Source organism: Eschrichtius robustus, chromosome 12 (assembly GCF_028021215.1).
Source record: "Eschrichtius robustus isolate mEscRob2 chromosome 12, mEscRob2.pri, whole genome shotgun sequence".
Classification (NCBI taxonomy): domain Eukaryota; kingdom Metazoa; phylum Chordata; class Mammalia; order Artiodactyla; family Eschrichtiidae; genus Eschrichtius; species Eschrichtius robustus.
Window position 1 is genome coordinate 8,065,921 of NC_090835.1, and position 22,814 is coordinate 8,088,734.

A 22,814-nucleotide genomic window follows, 5' to 3' on the forward strand; every position below is an offset into this window, starting at 1 on the left:
GTAGGCGAGAACGTATTTTTCAGAATGCTTGGAGCAGAGTAAGTATGAGACCTTGAAGGAACTACCAGTTCCTTCTAAATGTTAGACGATCAATAGTTATTTTGGATCAGCACTCCCAGACCCCCAAACATAGGCAGGCAGTTAAGAGGTTTCTCTAGTTTAAAACAAAATGTCAGAATCAGAATCTTTTAGTCTTGTTCTGGTGAATGAAATTGGATGAACTAGAAATGATATGTAACTTCCACATCATGCTGTTGGAATTTTGTATTTTCAGTGAATTGTTCAAGTTTATCATTTGTTATAGTCAACTTGAAAGTTAAAGTCAGAGCTTTTTTCCTGCCTTCTCAATTTATACTATCTTTGCTTTTAAATCAGAGGAACACACGTTATGAGATCTCCTTGGAGACCTTCAGAGCCTGGGAAGAAGGCACATTAGGATAGAATACAAACATTTTCAATTTCAAAGGTACCTTGAGAAATCACTAAATGTAGTACCTTCATATCACAGGTAAGGAAATGGAGGCCTAGAGAGGTGATGTGACTTATCTCAAGTCATTCACTGAATAGAATTGAAGCCAGTAATTCTCAGCCCAGATTTTTCCCCATTATAACATGAATTGCGTCAGAATTTTTATCTTGGGTGCCATTGATTCCTTTGTTAGTAGAACAGCATTTTAACTGAGTTATTTAAAATGTCAGTTAGACATAGAATGACCATATGTTCTGGTGTCTCTGAGATCGGCTGGTTCCCACTTATTCTCTTGGCATCATTATTAGTAGTACCCTGTATCACTCTCCCAAGTGTCTGGGTTTAGATGGTAGATTATATGGTTGTCCTGTCAGAGGGACATGCCGTGTTTATTTGCACGTCTTCTTTGTTCTCTTAGTCCCACACAAATAGTCACATTCTGGAACACGGGTACATATTAAATTGCTGATTTTGCTTACTCCTATTGATTTTACCACGTAAGTAGTACCCATTGTTCTTGTATCTTAGAGAGATTCAAGCATTAAAATATGATGGGCCTCAAATGTGGAGGCTTGTTATTTTGTAGGTAATTCTGCAGAAGTCACTTGTGGAAGCCTGTAAGGTGCTTTATTTACTATGCTGCCCCTGCCCTAGTAAGCACATTTCGTTAGAGCCTTTTACATCTTGTTACTGGAGTATGGGTAATAATAGTACAAATCAAAAATTAAAAAATATGTGTCAACATTAAAATTTGGAGTCAATATAGTTTTGGAGGGATAATTCTCATACACTAGATCATTTGGTCTAAGGCCTCGTTTTTGTGGGAACTGAGTCACAAGGCGGTTCAGTGTCCGCTGCCTAAAACCCAGCAGTATAAGGTAGTTTTAAAATTCTCCTCCTCCTTGAACAGATTGTAAGACTAGAGTTTTATGGCCTGAACCTTGACTTGATACTGGGTTTCTGTGGTTTGGTGGTTGGTATTGGCCAGGCATCCCACATCTGTACAGTTGAACACGCGTCCTCAGCATGGGCAGCTGGGCAGATGATATAGAAGTTGGCCTGGCTGTGCAGAAGACATGCTGCTCCCATCACGAGCTTCATACCCTGCCTCTCGTTGTCCAGGGAACTTGTATTCGAATGGAAGCTTCTTCAGTGGTAGAGGAAATTTTCACCTTGAGGTGCTGCTTGTCTTGTAATTCGTTTCTCCTTACGAGGCTGAATATCGTAACCTGTTACTGTGATCTCGTTGTCTTCTAGTATTGGGGTTTTTTTTTGTGTTGGTCATTTATGCTGCTAATAGTTGAGTCAGAACAAAATGAAGCATCGTGATTTTGTCCCCCTGCCCACTTAACTTGAGATTTTGATTCAGTATCTAGTTGTAGCGGTGAAAATTTTGCTAATTAAAAAAATTTGTCCCTTACATTAGACTCTCAGAGTTGATGTCTTCTTTTTTTTCTTTTTTTCCCTTAAGTTTATAAGTTAAACATAAGCACAAATGTTTGATTGTACTTTGAAACTGAGTTTTTTCCAGAGGGCCAAGAGGATTCCAGTGTTTGGAATTAACCTAATGTCCTTTTATTTCTCTTCCTTGAAAAAAAATACACAGTACTTTTCTTCACTTTTTATAAGAATTTAAAGTGATTGACCTAAAAGGTATGATTATCTGTTGAATACAGTATTTCCTAACCCTTTTCTTGCCACATAAAAAATGATAACATTTGTGTGTCAGACACTGCCATCAAAGAGATGATTGATGCTGGAGGCCAGAGGTGCTGCCATGGGCTTAAAAATTGTTTTGGCTATTCTGGGTCCTTTTGCATCTCGATATAAACTTTAAAATTAACTTGTCAGTTGCTAAGAAAGAAAGAAAAGGTCTACTGGAATTTTGGATGAGATTAAATTCAATCTGTAGATTAACTTGGGGACCAACTGACTTATCAATATTGATCTGGTGACAGTATGGTCTGGTTTATATGGTTTAAAAGGATGACTCCAGATGCTGTGAAGAGTGAACGGGGGGTTAGAGGTGAGGCGAGTGGCAGCAGGGAGACCAGGTAGGCTTTGGTCCAGTCCATCCGAGGGGTCATGGTAGAGCAGATTAGGACCATCATGGTAAAGACGGAAATGGGTGGGATTGGGGATATATTTTGGAGGTAGGATAGACAGCACGTGCAGGTGGTTTGGACGTGGTAGGATAGGAAAAGCTCAGCCTGTGGATGAATTTTGGCTTTAAGAAGGAGAAAAAGGCACCTAGGACTGAACCCTCTCTCACTCCAACATTGAGAAAGTAGAAGCATTTAGAAAAGACTGAGCAAAGGAGATCCAGGAAGAATAAGACCAGTGGTGGATGAAGAAAACTAGGACATTGTGATACCATGGAAGCTGACAGAAGAAAACAGATGAGAAGTCAAATGAGACAAGACTTGTTTGACTAGGGAGCAGGGACTGTGGACTTGGGCAACATGAAGGTTTTAGCAGGTGTGGCTTCGAGTGAAGCGTTCCCTGGAAGACTGAGCGGTGTGCGCTGAGGGGAAGCCTTAGGGGACGAAGGAGAGAGCAACTCCCACCAGCTCTCAGGAACTTCTGCTGTAAAGGGTGGCGGAGATTAGGACTGTACGTGGAGGAACACGGGATTGCGGGAGGGCTTTGATGGGAATATGCAGTCGAGAAGGGGACACTGATGAGGGGTGGGGAGCCAGCTGCGTGAGTGAAGTCCCGAGGAGGCAGCGAGGTGGGAGCAGGTGGAAGGGTCGGCCTTTGTTAGGAGTGGGGTTGACTGACCTGTAGAAGCAGCAAGGAAGGCAGGACATAGGCACAGTTGCAGGGGCAGCAAGTTGCTGCTGGTCTTTTTGTTTTTACATTTTTGGCCGTGCTGCGTGGCTTGCGGGATCTCAGTTCCCCAACCAGAGGTTGAACCCGGGCCTTGGCAGTGAAAGCCGAGAATCCTAAGCACTAGGCCACCAGGGAACTCCCCTGCTTTTATCTTCTTAACATAGTTAAGGCAGTTTCATCAGCTGAGATTGGGGTGGGCTGGCGGGTAGGCAGTTTGAGGGGTGAGCCTTTGAGAATGGGAAACAGAACATGCCAGGTAAGTTTTGTAGGATCACCTGGTAGTGAGGATTGCCCATATAGTAGATGCTTGCTTTGGAATTCTTTCTCATCAACTAAGAAAAAAACTTCAAATGTGTTTAACTTTCAGATATAACTTAGAAATGTTGTTGACTATGAAAGAAGACATGCTAATACATTTTCTTATCATGTATAGAGGTTTAATAGAACCTTTTTTAAAACATTCAAGATTTGATATTCTTTTTGAGCACCTAGAGACTGAGAAGGAAAGGACCCACAAACTCAAAAGAAAAATGGGCAAAAGCCCTGAACAGATGGTTTGCCCAGAGAGAAATGCAAATTGCATCTATTTGTCACCCGTTAGGTTGGCAAGCATCTTAACATTTGTTAATAGACTCTGCAGTAAGGGTATGAGGAAACACACACTCTCATTTATTACTGGTTGGAGTGCTACATAATACAGTCCCTAAGGAGAGGAAGCTGGTGAGACCAACCAAAAGTACTGTTTGGCCTTTTACCCAGTATTCTCATGAATTTGTCCTATAGGTACACCTGCACCCGTACAAATGACTATACTTGGAGTTATTCATCGAGTCATTGTTTATCATAACAGAAGGTTGGAAACTACTTTGAGTATTCATCCTTGGGGGCTGGTTGATTAAACTCTGGTACACCCACACAGTGAGATACTATGTGATTGTTCAAAAAGGAAAATCTCTACATGCTGACACGGAGAGATTTCCAGGATACGTTTGCAAGTGAAAAGATCAAAACTCAGAACAGCATAGATAGCATTCTGTCTCTTTTCTAAAAGGGGAGGAAATGAGTATACTTTTATTTGTTTGGTTTTGCATAAAGAAACATCAGAAGAGTAAACAACAAACTAATAAGTGATTATGTGCTGGAGTCAGAGGGGAACGGATTGCCTGGGGACAGAGGAGGAAGTGAGACCTCTCAGTGTCCATCTTCTCATGTCATTTTGATTTTGAACCATGTAAAGATATGAATCTACTTTAGCCAAAAAAAGAGTAGGTACTTTACAATAAAGTTTTGGAAATCGTCATCGTCTTCGTCAATGTCATATTATATAAATTGGTTCGTGAAGGTTCGTAATGCAGCAGTAAGGTAAGACAGATATAGTAACGGGGTTTTGTAATTTAGGGGCACTGGAATTATTAAGAAAAGTGATGACTAGGTGTTTATGTTTCTGGTCAAATTAAGAGAAAACAGTATCTAAAGAAAACCTTGTCAAAGTAACTGAACCTAAGGTGTAAGTATCTTACTGTAATTCAATGATAGCTTTGTTATTTTTAAAAATCTTCTTAATTGTTTTTGGAAGGTTAACACATTACATTTGGTTTTTAACTGTTAAGAATGTGTCGTCGAATGAATTTAAAATTGCCACAAAATCTTTTTCTACTGATACACATTACTGTTTTGTATTTTATTACAGACTGTTTTTTTTTTTTTTCTGGGAACATTTCTGGACTTCAGAATACCCCTGAAAGCTAAATGGTTCATCTTGTTTCAGATGGAGAATTTTGATTGTTGAAAGCTTGTAGAGAAAATGTGGGAACATGGAGTCCTGTTGCCGTATCTTTTGCATTTTCAAAAGAGCTTAAACTGGGTGGTACCTGGGATCTACAGTCCTTTGGATGAATGGGGCATTGTTCTGGGGGAATGTATCTTCCCCTAAGATGCTATGACATCGAGTCCTTGAAATTTATATGCGTCCATCAGATCCCTGTACCTAGCCATCCGTCTTTGTTCATCAGCTCAGCCATGGCTTTGCGCCTCCAGCAGGGTGCCTGGCACATGGTAGATTATTGAATTAATTTCCCTGGGCTTCAGTTTCCTCATTGGTAAAATAGGATGATAGTGTTTGTGCCCTGCCAGCCTCTCTGGGTGATTCTAAAAAGCAAATGAGGTGATCATGTATTGTGAATTCTTTGTAAATTGAACATTTCATCTCTTATTAAGGATTTTCCACATATTACTTGATAAATAAGTTCGTTCTGTTATTATATTTTTCTTATATCTGAATCTGGAGCTTTCTTCATTTTATCTTTTTCTAGATCTAGTGGAGAGCATGAAAACATCCCTCTTTTCCCTTTAGTTTCTCTGAGTTTTTGTCTGCCTGTCAATTGGGGATAAAACCTAGGGTTCTTATATGAATTAAAGCTAGTGTATATAAATTAGTCATCACAGTGATTTGTAGAAGTAATTGCTAACAAAATGGTAATTTTTGGTTTTGTCATTGAGTGATTTTTTTTTTTTTTTCAACATAGGATGTTTACTATTCTAATATTATTGTCAGCCACCTGCTAAAATACTTGGCACATAAGCTGTTGCTCACCCTACGGAACAGAGTATTTGAAACAGGGGTCTGAGGAAGGGTTCATGGAGCTGGTAGCATTTATTTAAGTACCGTTGTCTAGTGGGCTTATATGCTGTCCATCAGTCCTCCAGTGATCAGCCCTTAAAGAGGTATTTTTTTAAGTTGGATATACTCAACCATGCTCAAATTAATGCCACAATTATGAGGGGGGATTTGGGGGGGTGGGGATTGGTGGAGAGTAACTAGTAGATAATAGAAAAATTCCACTTGTAAGTAATCTTTAATCCGTAGGATTTTTATAGCAGATGTTTGCATTTTACCTACCGCACAGTACGCTGTGTACCTGCCATGCTGGATAAATAAAAAGTTCTGATGAATTTGCACCCTGGTGTCATAGAAACCAAAGATGAAAGATTAAAACAGCACATAGTGATCTGGTCTCCTAGGGCAAATTGAAGCATGGTGCTGAGGCAGTTATTTGGGTAATTCAGACCCAAATCTGGTTTATGAAAATGGATGCAGCATTTATTGAACACTTACTGTGTGCCAAGCTCTATGCTAAACATTCTATGTATTATATTGGTTAATCTTTAAAATATTCCTTTGAACTATATGTCTTATTATCCTGACTTTACAGGTGAGGATATTGAGACTCGGAAAGATTAAGTAACTTGCCCAGGGTACACTAAATGACAGAAACAAGACTGAAACCTTGACTTTGTCCAACACTAAAACCTGTGACTTTTTTCCTCTGGGTAGTACGAGCAGTCATCCCTTTGCCAGAGGAATTTGGTATGTCACTTTTCAGCTTTGGTGGTAAAATCTTGACCGGTAGAAATAGAAGGCTGCAAGAGAAATAAGCAAAGAAAGTGTTTTCCTTCACCTGATAAGATGTTATGCCACTACTTTTGATCAGAGAATGACAAGAGTAAAATATTATAGGAAGAGCAACTGGACAAAGACCAGCCAGCAGCCAGCAAACAAAGAAGAAAGCAGTTGAGCTTACACTTCTGAAAGTTTGAGCTGAAAATGAAGTCTAAATGGTACGAAAAATTAAGTGTGGGTGTTCCAAATAGAGCTACTAGACTCTTCCTGTATAGGAAGAGGGAATTCCATAGAATTGAAGATTCATATTTTTTGCCTGTAAATCTTTATCTCATGTATTTAATTTGTATAATAATATCCACCCTAGCCTGGTCTGGATGGTGACATCAGACAGCACGATTTGAACACCCTCCCACAGGGAGCTCTAACGTTCAAGTTCCAGACTCCACATTCATCTGGCTTCTTGAATCATGGTCTCCCAGAGTGTTTCAAACCCAAATTGTAGAGAATCTGAAGTTTACTCTGAAAAAATTTCTTGTCTGAGAATTAAAAGCTACAGCTGTGTAGGCTTGTGTGTGCCCTGACTCTGGGTATACCGGAGGGAGTAATTTATTTTCTCCTGTGGAGGATTGTTTAGATGTCTTGAAAGTGTGTGAAAGGAATTTTCGATCTCCAAGGCATATTAAAATGATTAAGATTTCAAAACTACTAATTACTGCAATACACAAGGAAGAGATCTGAGAGTGATAATTTTAGTAACACTGCCTGTTTTGCCCAGTAGTCTCTTTGTAAAATCCTATTTGTGAAACAGTATGTTTAATTTCAGGAATGTGGCTTTTGAGTAGACTATAGTAAGTACATTACCTTAAAAAGGAATGGACATTTCTGTCTGCTATTTTAATTGTATTAGTCAGCATCAACTCACACTTTCTTAGTGGTGACTAGAATTGGAGCAGCAGACATAGCAAAATATGCTGAAACTTCATTTTAGGTAAACGTCAAGCCTCCCAAACTTTCTGTCATTCAGTTTAGTAATTTGGTTATCATCAGGTTAGTGACTGAGCTGGAGTAGAAGGAAAGGTGATGAGAATTGAGGAAATCGAGGCACTGTGCATCGTGCTGGTTGGTAGTATTGAAGTTGCAGACGAAGAGGAGATTGCAGACCACTTCTGAGATGTGTCTTTTGTACACCTCCTCTACCATCTGTTTTCACTGAAATAGTGTAGCAAAAACCTCTTAGGTTTGTGTCCTTAATGATCCGCAAATATTTTCCTTCAACAAATCAGTGGTTTGTACTGATGATTTGAAAGCCCGGAGGTTAGTTGATCACAGACTAATAGGTTATTTGACAGGCTTGGCCGTCCTGCTTACTTAGCTGGAATAGTAGGGATGCTTTGTAACCTTCCTGTTGAAAAAAAATTGTATGTGTGTGTTGGGGGGTGTCAGCAGGAAGCCGACTTTACTGTTTCTCTAGTGATGTGATACCTGCCAGGACCTAGAGCTATATGACCGCCCCTTTCTCCCATTCCCCTAGCTCATGAGTTCTCAATAGGAGCGATTTCACCCCCCAAGGGGTGGGAATTGGGGGTGGGGTGCTAGATGGTTAAAAAGAAAATCTCACTCCGCGTGTAAAGCATGTATACACACACACAGTATGTAAACAGTTATACATTATATTTGTGGTATTAAAATTTCATTGCGGGGCAATTAGGAAAAAAAGAAGCTCTGAAAAGACTTCTTAGGTGTGGGGAGTGGGAGCAGTCATGGAAAAAGGTTGAGAGACACTGCCCTAGCTCCGTTCAGGTAAGGAAGAGTGGGTGATGGTATCAGTATCACTTGGCGTAGAGAGAAGGAAATGAAAATCTCCCATAAACAGCTTCAGTTTTCTTGATAAAGTTGGTATAGTTACCACCAAAGTAAGGATTAACAAAGGCTGGGATCTTGTGAACGGAAAGGTTTAGACCTCTTCTATGGGAATAAGGGTGGCAGTGTATGCTAGCCCTCCCCAGCGAGTGGCCAGGTGGGTCTGTCTCTTAGGAAAATAATGAAGTTGGTGAAATCTGCCTTGTGTCTCCTTAAGGGTCTTCTGCTTTTTCCTCTCCTCTCCTAATGAACACTGTATTTAGCTAGCTGTTTAATGGGAAAGCTTATAATAGGCTTGTATATACTAAGGTGAAAATGACTGATGATAAATTAATGTGTTATTATTTTCAGGGACACTTGCATTTGAGCAGGGGGCCATCCTCAGTGTAAAAGAGTAGTAGATGCTTAGGTACTCTGACAGGTTAGGTCAATGGTTCCTGTCCCAGGGACCTGAAAGAATGATTGCAGCTGGTCTGCAAAAGCATATGCATATCGAGAATTATCGATACATGGACATAATCGAGAGTGTCTCACAGGTGTGTGTACTACTATTTTTAAAATGTATATATGCTCTTCTCTAACGGATAAAATATAAATTAGCAGTATTACTAAATTTACAACACTTCATTATTGTTACATGTTTTCTCGATCCACAAATACGAGGAGTCTTGCTTCTACCCTTTGAGGAACCTCATCCTGAATTGTGCTCGCTGTATTGGAGGGTCACTACATTGCAATGCGAATGGAGCGTTTACACGCAGGCCTTTGTACACACAAGCCACAGTCAGGGACACCCTGCGTGTAGCTCCTTGAGGGTCTTGGGAATTGGGGAAATCCCTTGAGTAAAATGTTTGGTGCAGAACTGTGTTTATTGACTGTTGCCCCGTTTTTTTTTTTTGTTCAGGCGCTGTAGGCAAACACTGCTTCAAAGTAGTTTTTCAGAAGTGGTTGAGAATGATTCACTGACACTTTAAATCTTCATAATTTTTAAACTTTTGTTATCTCTTAGAATATCACTAGAAATAAGATTGGCACTAACATTTCCAAACCTGTTGTCTCTTGCCCGAGAGAGAGTTAGTCCTTTGTTTGAGCCTCCTTTATCCTGGGGGTTGTGACGACTCTTTGAGTTGTCCCATACACTGCCCATGACATTCTGTGTCTTGTGTGTCTTGGATGTCTAAAGAAATGCTTTTTTTCCTAATATATATATATATATACACACACACACACACACACAAGGAATTTAGTTGGATAAGAACAAGATGCTAAAAGCCTTAAAACATTTTTCCTTTAAAGAAGTAATACCTGTCCTCTCTATCCTTATTTACTCTGCTCCCCTGCCTCCGGCCCTGCCCTGCACAGATAGGCCAAAGATTACGTAGCACTTTAAGCTAAGTTGCATTATGACAAATTACAGGATTAGCACAGTTCAAATTAATTACATTTTACTTTATTTGGTTACAGAGGGACTAACAGACACTTAGGAACTTAATATCTCTTGTGAATTTCATTACTAAACTGCAGTTTTTAAAACATGATTTGATCTTTGGTTGCCATAAATTGAAATTGAAAAGGGTCACGATTATATTCCATTTGAATCCAGGTTTTTTTACTGAGGCGTTTATTTAAGCTTTAGGGATTTTTTTTCTTTATTATTGCTAATTAATTAAGTTTTTTTTTTTACAGCTTCATTGAAATTGATGTGTAATAAACTGCAAATATTTAAAGCACACAATTTGATGACTTTTGTCACATGTGTACTGTGAAGTCGTCGGCACAGTCAAGGTGATGACCTATCCATCACTCCCAAAGTTTCCTTGGGCCACTTTGTAGTCCCTCCTTGCCCACCCCCTGCCCCCTGCAGGTAACCACTGGTCTGCTGGTTTGCTTTCTGTCACTAGAGATTAGCTTGCATTTTCTAGAATTTTATATGAATGGAACCACGGTCTTTTTATTGTCTGGCAATATTGATGTACATGTCCTTTTAGTTCCAGTTCAGACATCATAAGAGATCTCCTAGAAGAAGAGGAAGCCTGGGAAGCATCACATAAGTGAGTTCTCATAATCACGGAATAAGCATGTACTTTCACCTGATAAATTATAATTCTATACAGTTGATTTTCAAACCAAAGAATATTTGTGCTTACTGACTTAAGCAAGTAATAATTCACAAAAATCAAGGTAAAGATTTCCAGTTCACTACTTGTTTCTATATATTTCTGCTTAGAAATGGAATCTTAGTGTAATAACTCCAGTTACTTGTCAGAAGTTGTTTTTCTAAAGATAAATTGTTCCAATGGGCAATTAATAGTCAGGAATTAACAGTCGGGCCTTAAGCAGTGGCTTAGACTCTTTAGAAAACTTTTAATCCTTTCCTAAATGTTGCCAGTCATAAGACTGTAGTACAGCTGGGCAGATTTGTTCCACTAAAATTTCATGAAGATCACATACCACAAGTGGGCCCTCAAAACTGCCTAGCACTTTTACTGTTTCTGTGATTATTTCTATGTCTTGTTCTTCACAAGGATTACTTGAACCCTTCTCTGTTCTCTTCAGTGGCTCCAGCCTAGCTGAAGACCTTTTCTCTTCCTTTGTAGAAAAAATAGAAGCCATTGTATGGGAATCCTCATCTTTCCAACACCAAATGTATAAATCTGCCTGTGTTTGTACATATTTTATCCCTCCTTTTATAATTTCTTCCTTTTATAATAAAGGGCTGCCTCTTTATTATAGAGTCCAGTTTCTCCTACCTCATTCCTACCCTCTTGTCAGGAATGTTACCCATTCTCTCTTCTCTCATTTAGGCATCTCTCCCTCTCTTGTCCTCTCTCTCTCTCTCGTTAGGTTTTCAGCGAGCCCGAATCTCTCCCATCTTGAAACCAACTGACTAACTACCGCCTCACTCAGTCTCATCCTGAAGCTGCTCTCGTGTCTCTCCTTCCTTTCTCAGTAGGTGGCCTCTACTTGCAGTTTCCATTCCTCATCTCCCACTGACTCATCAACATCCTCAGCCAGCCCCATCCTTCTTCTGAAATAGCCTTCATTGAAGTCATCAAAGACCTCTATGTGGCTAAGTCCAAAGGACAACTTTTTAGACTTCATCTCCTTTGACTTCTTAGCAGCATTTGATGTTCTTGACATCTTCACCTTTCTGAAAGCCTCTCTGAGGCTGAAAGAGGTAAATCTCCGTCCAAGGTCACTTAGCAATAAGTGATAAGTGATGGAGCTGAGATTTTAATCTATGTCAAAATTCAGCTCTATGGACCATTAAGCTAAATTGTCTTTCCCAAGAATGAGGTTTCCTGTGCTGACATTTTGTAGTATTATAGCTGAATCACTGGGAGAATGGAAAAGTGTGGTGTATCCAGGGAAAGCATTATGAGTAGGTTTATTAGGCCAATGAGATATTTGGTGGCTCAAACAGTAGCGTTTTATGAAAGTTTGAGATTGTGGCTGCATTAGTCTCACCTAAGCATTATTGAACTTTGCATTCTAGGAGAGGAGGCCACTCGTTAGCTAACTATACTTCCTCTTGTACCAGGAATCCCCCTGTTTATGCTAAACTAAATCCTGACGTCAATGGCTCTGACAAGCTGTAGCCCAAAATTCCTGAGTCCAAGCCCATTCTTGGCAATGATGACCTCTTAAAGTCATTATTGTAAGAAATCACTTAGAAAACAAATCCCATCGCTTGATCCTCACAGATAATAAATGTTAAAGCTGGGAGGATGTAAGTGCTCATCTAGTCTAGTCCCTTCATTTTATAGAGAAGGAGGCTGAGCTCCAGAGAGGTAAGTTGATGAGGTTGAGGTCCACAGCTAGTTAGTGGCCTTCTGGGCTAAGAATTCAGGCTTCCTGGTTTCAGCCAAGTGTAGAGCAGTTTAAACCAGCTTGTGCCACAGTGTAGCTTTAGAAGCAGAATCAGGGAAAGGCTGCACAGCTTTACTTTTCAACAAAATGTGATAGTTCTACAAATACCCGTCTTAAGCTTATAGGCATTTTGTGGTACCACAAGTGGCATATTTGAGATATTAGTCCTAGAACATACTATTTCAGTCCCAGCATGTTCTCCTAATTCCATAAATGATTGAGAGGTTCTATTAGCAACACAATGCCCCCATATAAAGCAGTATTTTCATAAGCAGCAAAAAAACCCAAAACAAAACCCTGTTTTCTGCAGACTGGTCTTGGGTTCTTATATCTGTGAATATTGGTTCATCTTATCATTTTGAGCTACAGGATATATTTACGTTGAACAGAGTGAAAATAGGAAGAAAAATGGTCCAGGTCAATCATTTCACGTTTCCAGATTTCAACTTCCTTATCCATAAAATGTGGGGGAATGTCTCCTTGGAGGGTCTGAGTCCCTCCTCTCCTGACCTGCTCCTCTTCCATTGTCCCCTCCCTCAGTGAATGGTGGTATCACCGTCTGCCCCACAGTTCCAGCCAGAAACCTAAGAATCATCTTCAACTTCTCACTCTCCCTTACCTCTCACCTGCAGTGATTGCGAAGTCTTATAGATCAGTGGTCCTCAGACTTAAATTTGCATCAAGATCACTTGGAGGACTTGTTAAAACACGGATTATTGGGCTCCACTCAATCCTGAGATCAGGATTCAGGAGATTTGGGCTGGGGCTCAGGAGTTTACATTTTAGCACGCTCCCCGGTGTTGCTGACGCTGCTTCTGGGGCCCCGCGTTGAGTGGCGGGGCTGTGGACGACCCCTGAACTGTCTCTGTTGGCCCCTCTGTGCCACGGCCTGCGCAGGCCCTTCGCTCTTCTCTCTGGCTTCCTACCACAGCCATCCAGCTGCCTCTCTGCCTCTAGTCGGTACGCTTCATTCTGCCCATGAGACCTAAAATACACTGTGTTCTCTCTGTGGTAAAGTCCTGCAGGGACTCACCAGCATCCAAGACCCTTCCAGCCATGGCCCCAGCCTACCTGCTGGCTCCTGGACTGCCCTTCCTCCCCTCCCCGCCCCACCTTGTTGCAGCCTGGCTGAACTACTCACATTTGCTTCAGAGTCATGCTGCCTGGTACCTGCTGTTGCTTCCGCTTGAGTTGCCTTTTCCCCTTTCTTCGGACGGGAGTTGTCGTTCCTTCCTTCCCAGCTCTGCTCAGAGGCCCCTGGCTGCTCCCCTGCTCCCGCAGCAGTGGGCGCTTACCACCCGACGCGCTTCCTAGAGCAGATGTTCATTATACCCCACGCCCCGCACGGTGCCTGGGGGGACCCATGGTGGGCGCTCAGTAGGCGTATGAGGGATTGAATATGTCAGTCAGTATTCATTGGATCTGAATACACTCCCTGGTGGATTCTAGCTGTTAGTGACACGGCTTACGTGGCTTCAAGAACCTGTGAATGGATGAGGATTGCCACTTACAAATCTTTTTTAACCCTTTATCTCTTAGTGCCTTAAAAATCTTTTTTTAGGAAATAGCTTTTTCTAGTATTATAAAATCAGAAAAGGAAGAATCATTTTCTCTATTGATAGTCTGCATTTCATCCTAACCCCATGAGAAGTCATTTGCAGTGTGCTAATGAGCCCATCGCATTTTCTAAGGGAGGACTATTAATCATTTGGCTGTCTTTCTTTGGAGGAGTGAACTTTATTAACTATTACTTATTAATAACTATTATTAATGTATGCACATCTTAAGTGTACAGCTTGATGAATTTTTACAACTGAATACCCCTGAGGTTAGGGTTACTTTGGTGGCCCCCGTGAATCACGCCCCACCAGTATTCACACTCCTGAGGCCCACGTTGATTCTGGGTTTGGCCATGTGATGTGAGAAGAAGTTTGGTAAGCGTTTGCACAGTGGGGCTTCTCCTTTCCAAACACTCACTTTTAGGATGCTTCTTCTTGGACCCAGCCCCTCTGCTGTGAGAAGCCCACCGCGGGCATGGAGAGAGGACAGCTGGAGGAGAACGGAGGTCCAACCCTCCCTCCAGCTGAGCTCCCAGTCAACAGCCAGCACCAGCTTGCCACCATGTGAGTGAGCCTTCCTCACAGTGGACCCTCCAGACCCAATTAAGCTGTCTGTTCTGAGCCCTGCCCAGATCTAGAATCATGACCAAATAAGGGACTGTGCTGTTTCATGAGAATGTAGCAGTAGATAACCAAAACAAATTGAACAGAAAGTTTCTGTTTAGTTTTTAATTGCCATGTAACAAATCACCCGGAAATTTAGGAGCTTAAGCCACAGCCATTTCATTTGCTTATGATTCTTCAGTCTGGGCTGGCCTCAGGCTGCTGGTGGTTATTTATGTGGCACGTAGCCAACTGGCAGGGCGGCTGGAGGTGATGTTCTGCTGAGGTGTCTGGACTTCTCTGTCTTTCCATGTAATCTGGGAGCCTGTTCTTCTCCATGTGGTTTCTCCGCATGGTCTCTCTGTGTGGTCTTTCCAGCAGGATAGCTGGGATTTTGTATATGGAGGCTCAGGGCCCCTGTGCCAGTTATCAGTTTATTGCCTCAGCTCCAAATTCATCCTTTTTGCCTGCTCTGTGAAAACTGAATTGGGCCCTTTAAATATTTTTCCTTTGCCGGCTCTCCTGATGTTAAGTTTTATCAGTAGAGGGCACTGGAGAGACATTGCAAGAAGAATGGGTTTTGCCTCTTGGTTGCAGGCCTTCCCCAGTGCCTGGTCCTACAGTGTACCCTGGCCAGCAGCTCATTGCTCTGACTCAGTTAGCCACAGCCCTGCCCTCTCCACGCAGGTGTCTGGATCTGTCTGGGGAGAGGGCTCTTCCTGGGGTGCTGCATCTCAACCCTGAGGAGCAGCTATTCCTTATTTCTACTCTTTCTGTAATATATTCTTCAGGATTCTCTTTCCTTCTTATTAGCCAACCCCTCGTTACTCCAGTCCTCTGTTGCAGTTAGTAATTCTTTATACTAAACGTTTCTGTTCAAGTTATCATGAACAGAACCCAGACTGTTCTGGTATCATGACTGGACCCAGACTGATACAGCTCCCAAGAGTGCAAATACAAAAATCTCTTAGCCTTCTTAAGACTTAGTCCTGAAACTTGTGCTGTATCACTTCGGCCACATCCTGTTGGTTAAAGTAAGTCACAGGGCCAGCCCCAGATGCTAGGGAAGGGGATTGCACAGAGGCAGGAGGTGTGGATCATGGGGGGCCACCAAGGTCACCACCCAGATGTGGACTTGGAACATTCCTGGCATTCTAAGAGCCTTCTCATGCCTCCTCCCAGAGGTAAGCACAGTTCTGACTTCCATCACCATGGGTTAATTTTGCCTGGTTGTAAACTTCATATAAATGGAACCATATAGTGTGCACTCTTGGAGACAACATTACATGTGTGACATTTTTCCATGGTTGCATGTCACGGTAGTTTGTTATTTTTCACTGCTTTATCTAGAGCAGTGGTTTTCAAAGTGTGGTTTCCTGACCAGCAGCGCTTGTATCACCTGGGAATATATTAGAAAAGGAAATTCTTGAGCCCCACACCAGACCTTCTGAATGAGAAACTCTGGGGATGGGGCCCATCAACCTGTGTTTTAAGAAGCCCTCAGGTGATCCTGCTGCAGGCCAAAGTTTGAGCACCTCTGCTCTGTAATATTCCATTGTATGAATAAGTCACCATTTATTTACCCATACTACTTTTGCTAGATACATTTTTTCGAGTTTTTGGCTGTCACGAATAAGGTTGTCAGGAACGTAACTGTAGTTGTCCAGTTGGTGCATGTGCTTTTGTTTCTGTTGAGTATATACTGAGGAGTGGTATAGCTGGGTGTTAGGATGTGCATGTATACAGTAGCTTCTGCCAAACATTTTTCCAAAGTGCTCATACCATTTTAAACTCCCATCAGCAGTGGGCGGTCCAGAAGTTCCATGTCCTTCATCAATGCTTGGTGGCATTCTTAGTTTTTTCATTTTAGTCATTCTCCTTCATAGGGTCCAGTGGCGTCTCATTGTGATTTAAATTTGCATTCCTCTGGTAACTATGTTATTAAAAATAGTATTCTTTTGTTGTTTGTTTACTGTTTTCTAATTGCTTGTTGCTAATATATGAAGCAAATTAAATTTTTACATTAACCCTGTATTCACGAATTTTGATAAATTTACTTAATAATTCTAATACCCTGTAGGGTTGGGGTTTTTTTCAACATCTATAACCATGTCATCTCAGTGTAATACCTTTTCTAAAGTCTTTGTTAATGCTTAATTGAACAGGTTAGAACTGCTACTTAGATGTTAACTAGAAGTGGTAATAAGGGTATCCTTTTCTTATTCCCAATCTTAGTGGGAAAGCATTCAATATTTTTACCTTATATTCCTAGTTTTTAACATAAATGGATGTTGAATATTTTCGAGTGTTTTTTTAATATTTTCTATTGAATATATTGAGATGAATGTGTGATTTTTCTCCTTTATTTTGTTAATGTGGTGAATTACATTGATTTTTCGCATGTTAAATCAAGATTGCATTCTTGAAATAAACCTAATTTGTTGATGGTGTATTAACTCTTTTATATGTTGCTAGATTTGGTTTCTTAACATTTTGTTTAAGATGTTTTGTTGTTATGTTGAGAAACTGGCCTGTAACTTTCCTTCCATGTAATGCTTGTCAGTTTTTGGTCCCTCTTCAAGCTTATGCACTAGTATTCTGGACGGGCCCTTTGCCCCATACAGTGCTTAAAAAATTGAAAGTACTCACAGCAGGGAAACAACCAATCTTGTGTTTCCAAAAAAAAAAAAAAAAAGATTAATCAGAAACCTCTTCCCTGTTTAAATGGCCCTTATTCTGCCCAGGCCCCCTGTAATCAACAGGAAGTGGCAGGAGCCCTCACACTGAGAGGTTCTTTCCATGACTCTACCAAGAGGAAGGTAAATCATCCTGGTAATAGTGTATACTGGAAGCAAGCTGGTAATAGATGGCCACATCTCCCAGGTATGGCTTCTGTATTCAGTAGATTCAGGGCTTCCTGATGCCTCTCACCGTGGTCCTCCACAGGAGTATCCCCAGTTGGCTAACAGCATAAAGTTGGCAAAGTTTGCTCAAAAATCCATTGATTATACCTTCCAGAGGCTAAGAATTTAAAAGCCTGTTATGTTTGGGCCATGTTATTAAGTGTCTTCATTCTAGTAAATAAGTGTGTTATTAAGTGTCTTCATTCTAGTAAATAAGTGTGTTTCATGCTTAGAAAAAAATCTTGAGGTGGCTTATCCTGTTAGGATTCCTGCATCTTTGAGGATGAGGTATTTTAGAGAATTACTCTGGGAGAACCTTGAGATCCTTGCTTGCTAGGGACTCTGCTTCAAGCCCATGCTTATGGTAGAGGCTGCTTCTTCCACTAACACTATAGCCATGTTTGTTGCCAGCTATTGTGAAGGCAAATCAAAGAGGGGAAATATGGGAGAAACACATTACTTAAAATTTTAGAAGGAAATTAAAATCAAGGTAAGAGAGCAAAGAAACAGTAATTTTATAGAAGTTAAATATAAGGGGGAACATCCCATTAAAAAAAAAACAACAAAAAAACCCAGAAGCCAAATAAATAAATGGCAATAAAATATTAAGATGAGAAATTTGGGACTTCCCTGGTGGTGCAGTGGTTAAGAATCCGCTTGCCAATGCAGGGGACACAGGTTCAAGCCCTGGTCCGGGAAGATCCCACGTGCTGCGGAGCAACTAAGCCCATGCGCCACAACTACTGAGCCTGTGCTCTAGAGCCCACGAGCCACAACTACTGAGCCCACATGCCACAACTACTGAAGCCCACGCGCCTAGAGTCCGTGCTCCGCAACAAAGAGGAGCCACCGCAATGAGAAGCCCGCGCACCACAACGAAGAGTAGCCCCCGCTCGCCGCACCTAGAGAAAGCCTGTGCGCAGCAGCGAAGACCCAACGCAGCCAAAAATAAATAAATAAATAAATGTATTTATTTAGGAAAAAAAAGATGAGAAATTTGACTTGTGAAATTTTAGAGATATTAAGACCATGAGTTAAAAGCTGGGGGAAAAAATTAAAAAGATAAAGGAGAAAACATTCAGTAGATGTTGTGAAATAAGGATGTCTGGAAATTCCATAAAAGCAGTGACAAAATTGACAAAACTTGTCAGAATCAACTTTTTCTTTTTTTTTTTTTAAATTCATTAATTTATTATTTATTTTTGGCTGTGTTGGGTCTTCGTTTCTGTGCGAGGGCTTTCTCTAGTTGCGGCAAGTGGGGGCCACTCTTCATCGCGGTGCGCGGGCCTCTATGGCGGCCTCTCCCATTGCGGAGCACAGGCTCCAGACGCGCAGGCTCAGTAATTGTGGCTCACGGGCCTAGTTGCTCCGCGGCATGTGGGATCTTCCCAGACCAGGGCTCGAACCCGTGTGCCCTGCATTGGCAGGCAGATTCTCAACCACTGCGCCACCAGGGAAGCCCCCAGAATCAACTTTTTCAAAACTGAAAATTAACCAAAGACAACAGCAATCCAAGGAGCATTACTTCAAGAAAAATATCTGAATTTTAGTTAGAACAGTGAGCTTTGTGGTGATTTGACTTCCCCTGTTCCCATCCCCCTCTCTCTAGCCCGACAGTGGCCTTGGGAGCCAGTAGTCTGCTGTCTTGATGAGGACCAGCAGCCTGGCAACCTGCAGAAAAGGCAGAACGGAGTTGGAGCTCCTTCACAGCCTCATTCCCAGAGAATTATTATTTGATCTGTCTGGTGGTTTCCTGGAAGACTCCCACTTGCAAGACTGTCTTTACTTTACCTGACTTGGAGCTCACCCAGTGTGAAAAGCCTCTTTTTCCCCTGAGGTGTTTGTTTAAAACAATTAGAGACAATTGATTAACTTCATAGCCATTTGAGGTAGATAACAGTTGGGGCAAACAATATGTTAAGCAAAAAGCTTAAAGGAAAAGCTGGAAAATAAGATTTCCTTCAGGGCTTTGACCAGCTCTGATATATCACTGTGGCTCTGGAAGGTCCCACGCATGCTTAGGGCTCTGTGCGTGCTCAGGAGAGACCTGAGAGGGTCCTAATCTCCCACCTCGAGCTGACTGTGAGGCTCCATGCAAGCTGAAAGGAGAGGCTAAGGTGGAGTTGTCCCCCAAGTGCTGAATGCATGCCCCAACACAGAGTCCCTTGGCAAAGACTGATTGTGACAAGGGCTTCTGTGTTATATCGGTTCCAGGCGATTAGGGAAAGTTATATCTAATCATTAGCTGACCACTAAGCTCATGTAGCAGACACGTCTGTGGTCTCACACAACAAAGAATGTATGTTTACAGGATTAGCTCAGAAAGTCACTTAACAAACAGCAGCAGACACCATCATGAACAGACGCTGAGGAAGGAGGAGAATCTAATTCCCATAGTTGCCGCAGTATATTGGTAAAAATGTCCAGTTTTCAACAAAAAATTAGACATAAACAAAGAAACAAGAAACTGTGGCCTATACACACCGGGGCGGGGGAGAAGCAACCAGTGAAATCAGCTGTTTTGACTCTGATCAAAGGACTAAAGGGACGTATGAGAACAGTGTCTCACCAAATAGAGAATACCAATAAAGAAATAGAAATAATTTTTTAAAAATAGAAATTCTGGAGTTGAAAAACAAAATAGCTGAAATGAAAATTTCACTAGGAGGCTCAACAACAGATTTGAGCAGGTGTAAGAAAGACTCAATATTGAGATTGCAGTTATCCCTCAGAATCCATGCGGGGTTGGTTCCAGGACCCTGCCCCCCACCGCTGCAGGTACCAAAATCCATAGATACGCAAGTCCCATATATAAAATGGTGTAATATTTGCATTTAACCTATGCACATCTTCCCATATACTTTATTTATTTTAATTTTTATTTTATTTACTTATTTATTTTTGGCTGCATTGGGTCTTTGTTGCTGCGCGCAGGCTTTCTCTGGTTGCGGCGAGCGGGGGCTACTCTTCGTTGCAGTGCACGGGCTTCTCATTGCAGTGGCTTCTCTTCTTGCGGAGCATGGGCTCTAGGCGTACAGGCTTCAGTAGTTGTGGCTCGTGGGCTCTGGAGTGCAGTCTCAGTAGTTGTGGCACACAGACTTAGTTGCTCTGTGGCATGTGGGATCTTCCTGGACCAGGGCTCAAACCTGTGTCCCCTGCATTGGCAGGCAGATTCTTAACCACGGCACCACCAGGGAAGCCCCTCCCATATACTTTAAATCATCTCTTCTTATTCTCGACATCATTTTCTAGTTTATAAGTGCCTTCCCATGCGGTTTCATTTAATCTTCCAAACAGCCTTCTACTCCACTGACAAACCTGGGAAATCAGGCAGGGCCTGACCCCTTCCGCTCCCCATCCCCTGCTTTACCCCTGTGCCCCTCGTGGGCCCTCTTCACTGTCCTGCCCTCTGTCAGTGTCTCAAGGAGTGCTGCCGAGGCTCCGGTGTCGGGGGCTCGCAGCACCAGGCTGTGCTGCAGAATCCAGAAAACGTCAACTTTCGTCTTCCCACCTGCTCGTGCGGCAGCAACCCCTTTCCCCGGTGCTCTGCCCGAAGTGAAAGGATGCGTGTGGCTCCTCTCTCTTGGGAGGGGATTTTGTTTTCTTGGTTCCCTTACAACCTCAGCTGTCTGACAGGATCAAGATAAGTTATGATTTTGCTCGACTCTCTGGCTTCGTCTTGTTGTTAGGATGGAAGCACATTTTCTGCAGCTTTCTGCCTCTGAAGCAGAAGCGTAAAGCTGCTCGATTCTGATTCAGAAGAAAGGAGTTCAATTCCTAACTCTGTCACTTATGACGTGTGATCTTTGCTAAGTCACTGTTTTCTCAGTTGTGCAGTGGAAATAATAATAAAAGTCATAATAATTATCATAGCAGACTTGTCAGTGGAGTGGAAGGCTATTTGGAGGATCACATAGAAACACACGGGAAGGGGCTTGTAAACTAGAAACTGCTGGGGAATAATAGGGATCATCATTTTCTAAGCTGCCGTTTTCTTCTTTCCATTTTCAGATGCGATCTTCAAGACACAGAAATAAGTCCCAGACAGAATCGTCGCACGAGGTCAGCTGAAAGCGCTGAGCTCGAGCCAAGAAATAAGCGGAACAGGAACTAGTGTGGGTTTGTTGACTTTCCCAGTGCAGTCATCAGAAGATGGTACTTTTGTTGCCATGTAGATTTCATATTCATAAATGCCCAAGTGAAGATGTTACATTCTAAATATTATGTTTAACTGATTTTTATTCTTTTCTGCCTTTCCAGGAAAAAAAAAAAAACTTACAAAGCATCCTCACTTGGTCAGTTACCTCCTGCCCCTAAAACATCTCTCTCTAAAAATACTGGCATCCACATGTTCACCAGCTTTCCAGACGACAAGAGACTTTTTGGCAAAAGGGTTTTGTTTGATTTTGTTTCTAAATTTCAGAATGTCCTTAAGCCATTCTCCTCTTCCATGGAGAAGCCAACTTCAGAAAAGGATCCTTTAACCCCTCTACCACAAGGAGCAGTTGAGGCATTCAGAGCCACTGTGTTTCTGGAAAGGCAGGATGTCCTAACTCAAGTCCTCCGTGAGTGTGAGCACGCGAGGCCTGGAGGCCGGTGCGCGTGTTACAGCTGTTTCAGGATGGTTGTTGCCCGAGTTTCATGTGGTTGTTAGTTAGACCTGTGTCTTACACTTTACTTGGAGTAGGATATTAGTATTGTAACCTAAAGGCACAAAACACTAACTTTGAAACATTAGGCATATTCTCCAGAAATGCCACTTACAAATGATTCCTTGGTCTTTTTTCACTTGGGTATATCAAATCTTTAACACTTTGAATCCCAGCTATTAAATGGAAAGAATGCAATAAATGAATTTTGTAACTGAATAGACTCTATATCAATTTAAAATAAAGTCCTTGAAAACAGTCTCCTGTGAATGGTTGAGTACAAGCTACAAATCATTGGAAAGGGTTGATCAGAAATTGTTTTCTCTGTGCAAAATGTCCCCCAGTTCCCAGTTCCTTCCAGAGTTCCTCATGCCTGTCTGTGGCATTTCAGAGCCAGTCCCCTGCCACCGGTGCCAGCAGCTGTGGGGCTGCCTGTGTCCTGGTGACAGCAAGTGCCACTTCACCAGAGTCCAGGAAGACCCTGGTGTTGGTTTGGGGGTGGAGGGCCTGATCCTGCCCTGGGCCAAGTGTCCCAGCACCTCAGCTGATCCTGCCCTGGGCCAAGTGTCCCAGCACCTCAGGGTAGCCATCCCTGCTCCCGCTGAGCTCCTGGAAGGAGGAGGTGGCTGGAACCCTGCTGTATAAAACAGCACCTAGAATTCGGAA

At 42.0% G+C, this 22,814-nt stretch overlaps 1 protein-coding gene across 5 annotated transcripts in view; it reads left to right on the forward strand.

Moving 5' to 3' along the window:
* The window catches only part of RAD18 (RAD18 E3 ubiquitin protein ligase), a 106,368-nt gene extending 84,001 nt beyond the window's left edge, over positions 1–22,367 (forward strand). For 3 of the 5 annotated variants that reach the window (XM_068557667.1, XM_068557670.1, XM_068557671.1), the window contains 2 exons: positions 10,553–10,615; positions 21,511–21,655. In XM_068557667.1, the coding sequence (XP_068413768.1) occupies positions 10,553–10,615; positions 21,511–21,613 (166 nt within the window). In that variant the 3' untranslated portion in view covers positions 21,614–21,655. Of the gene's footprint in view, positions 1–10,552; positions 10,616–21,510; positions 21,656–21,759 lie in introns of those variants that run through there. The other 2 variants (XM_068557668.1, XM_068557669.1) reach the window with 2 other exon arrangements.
* The last annotated feature ends 447 nt before the right edge of the window (positions 22,368–22,814 follow it).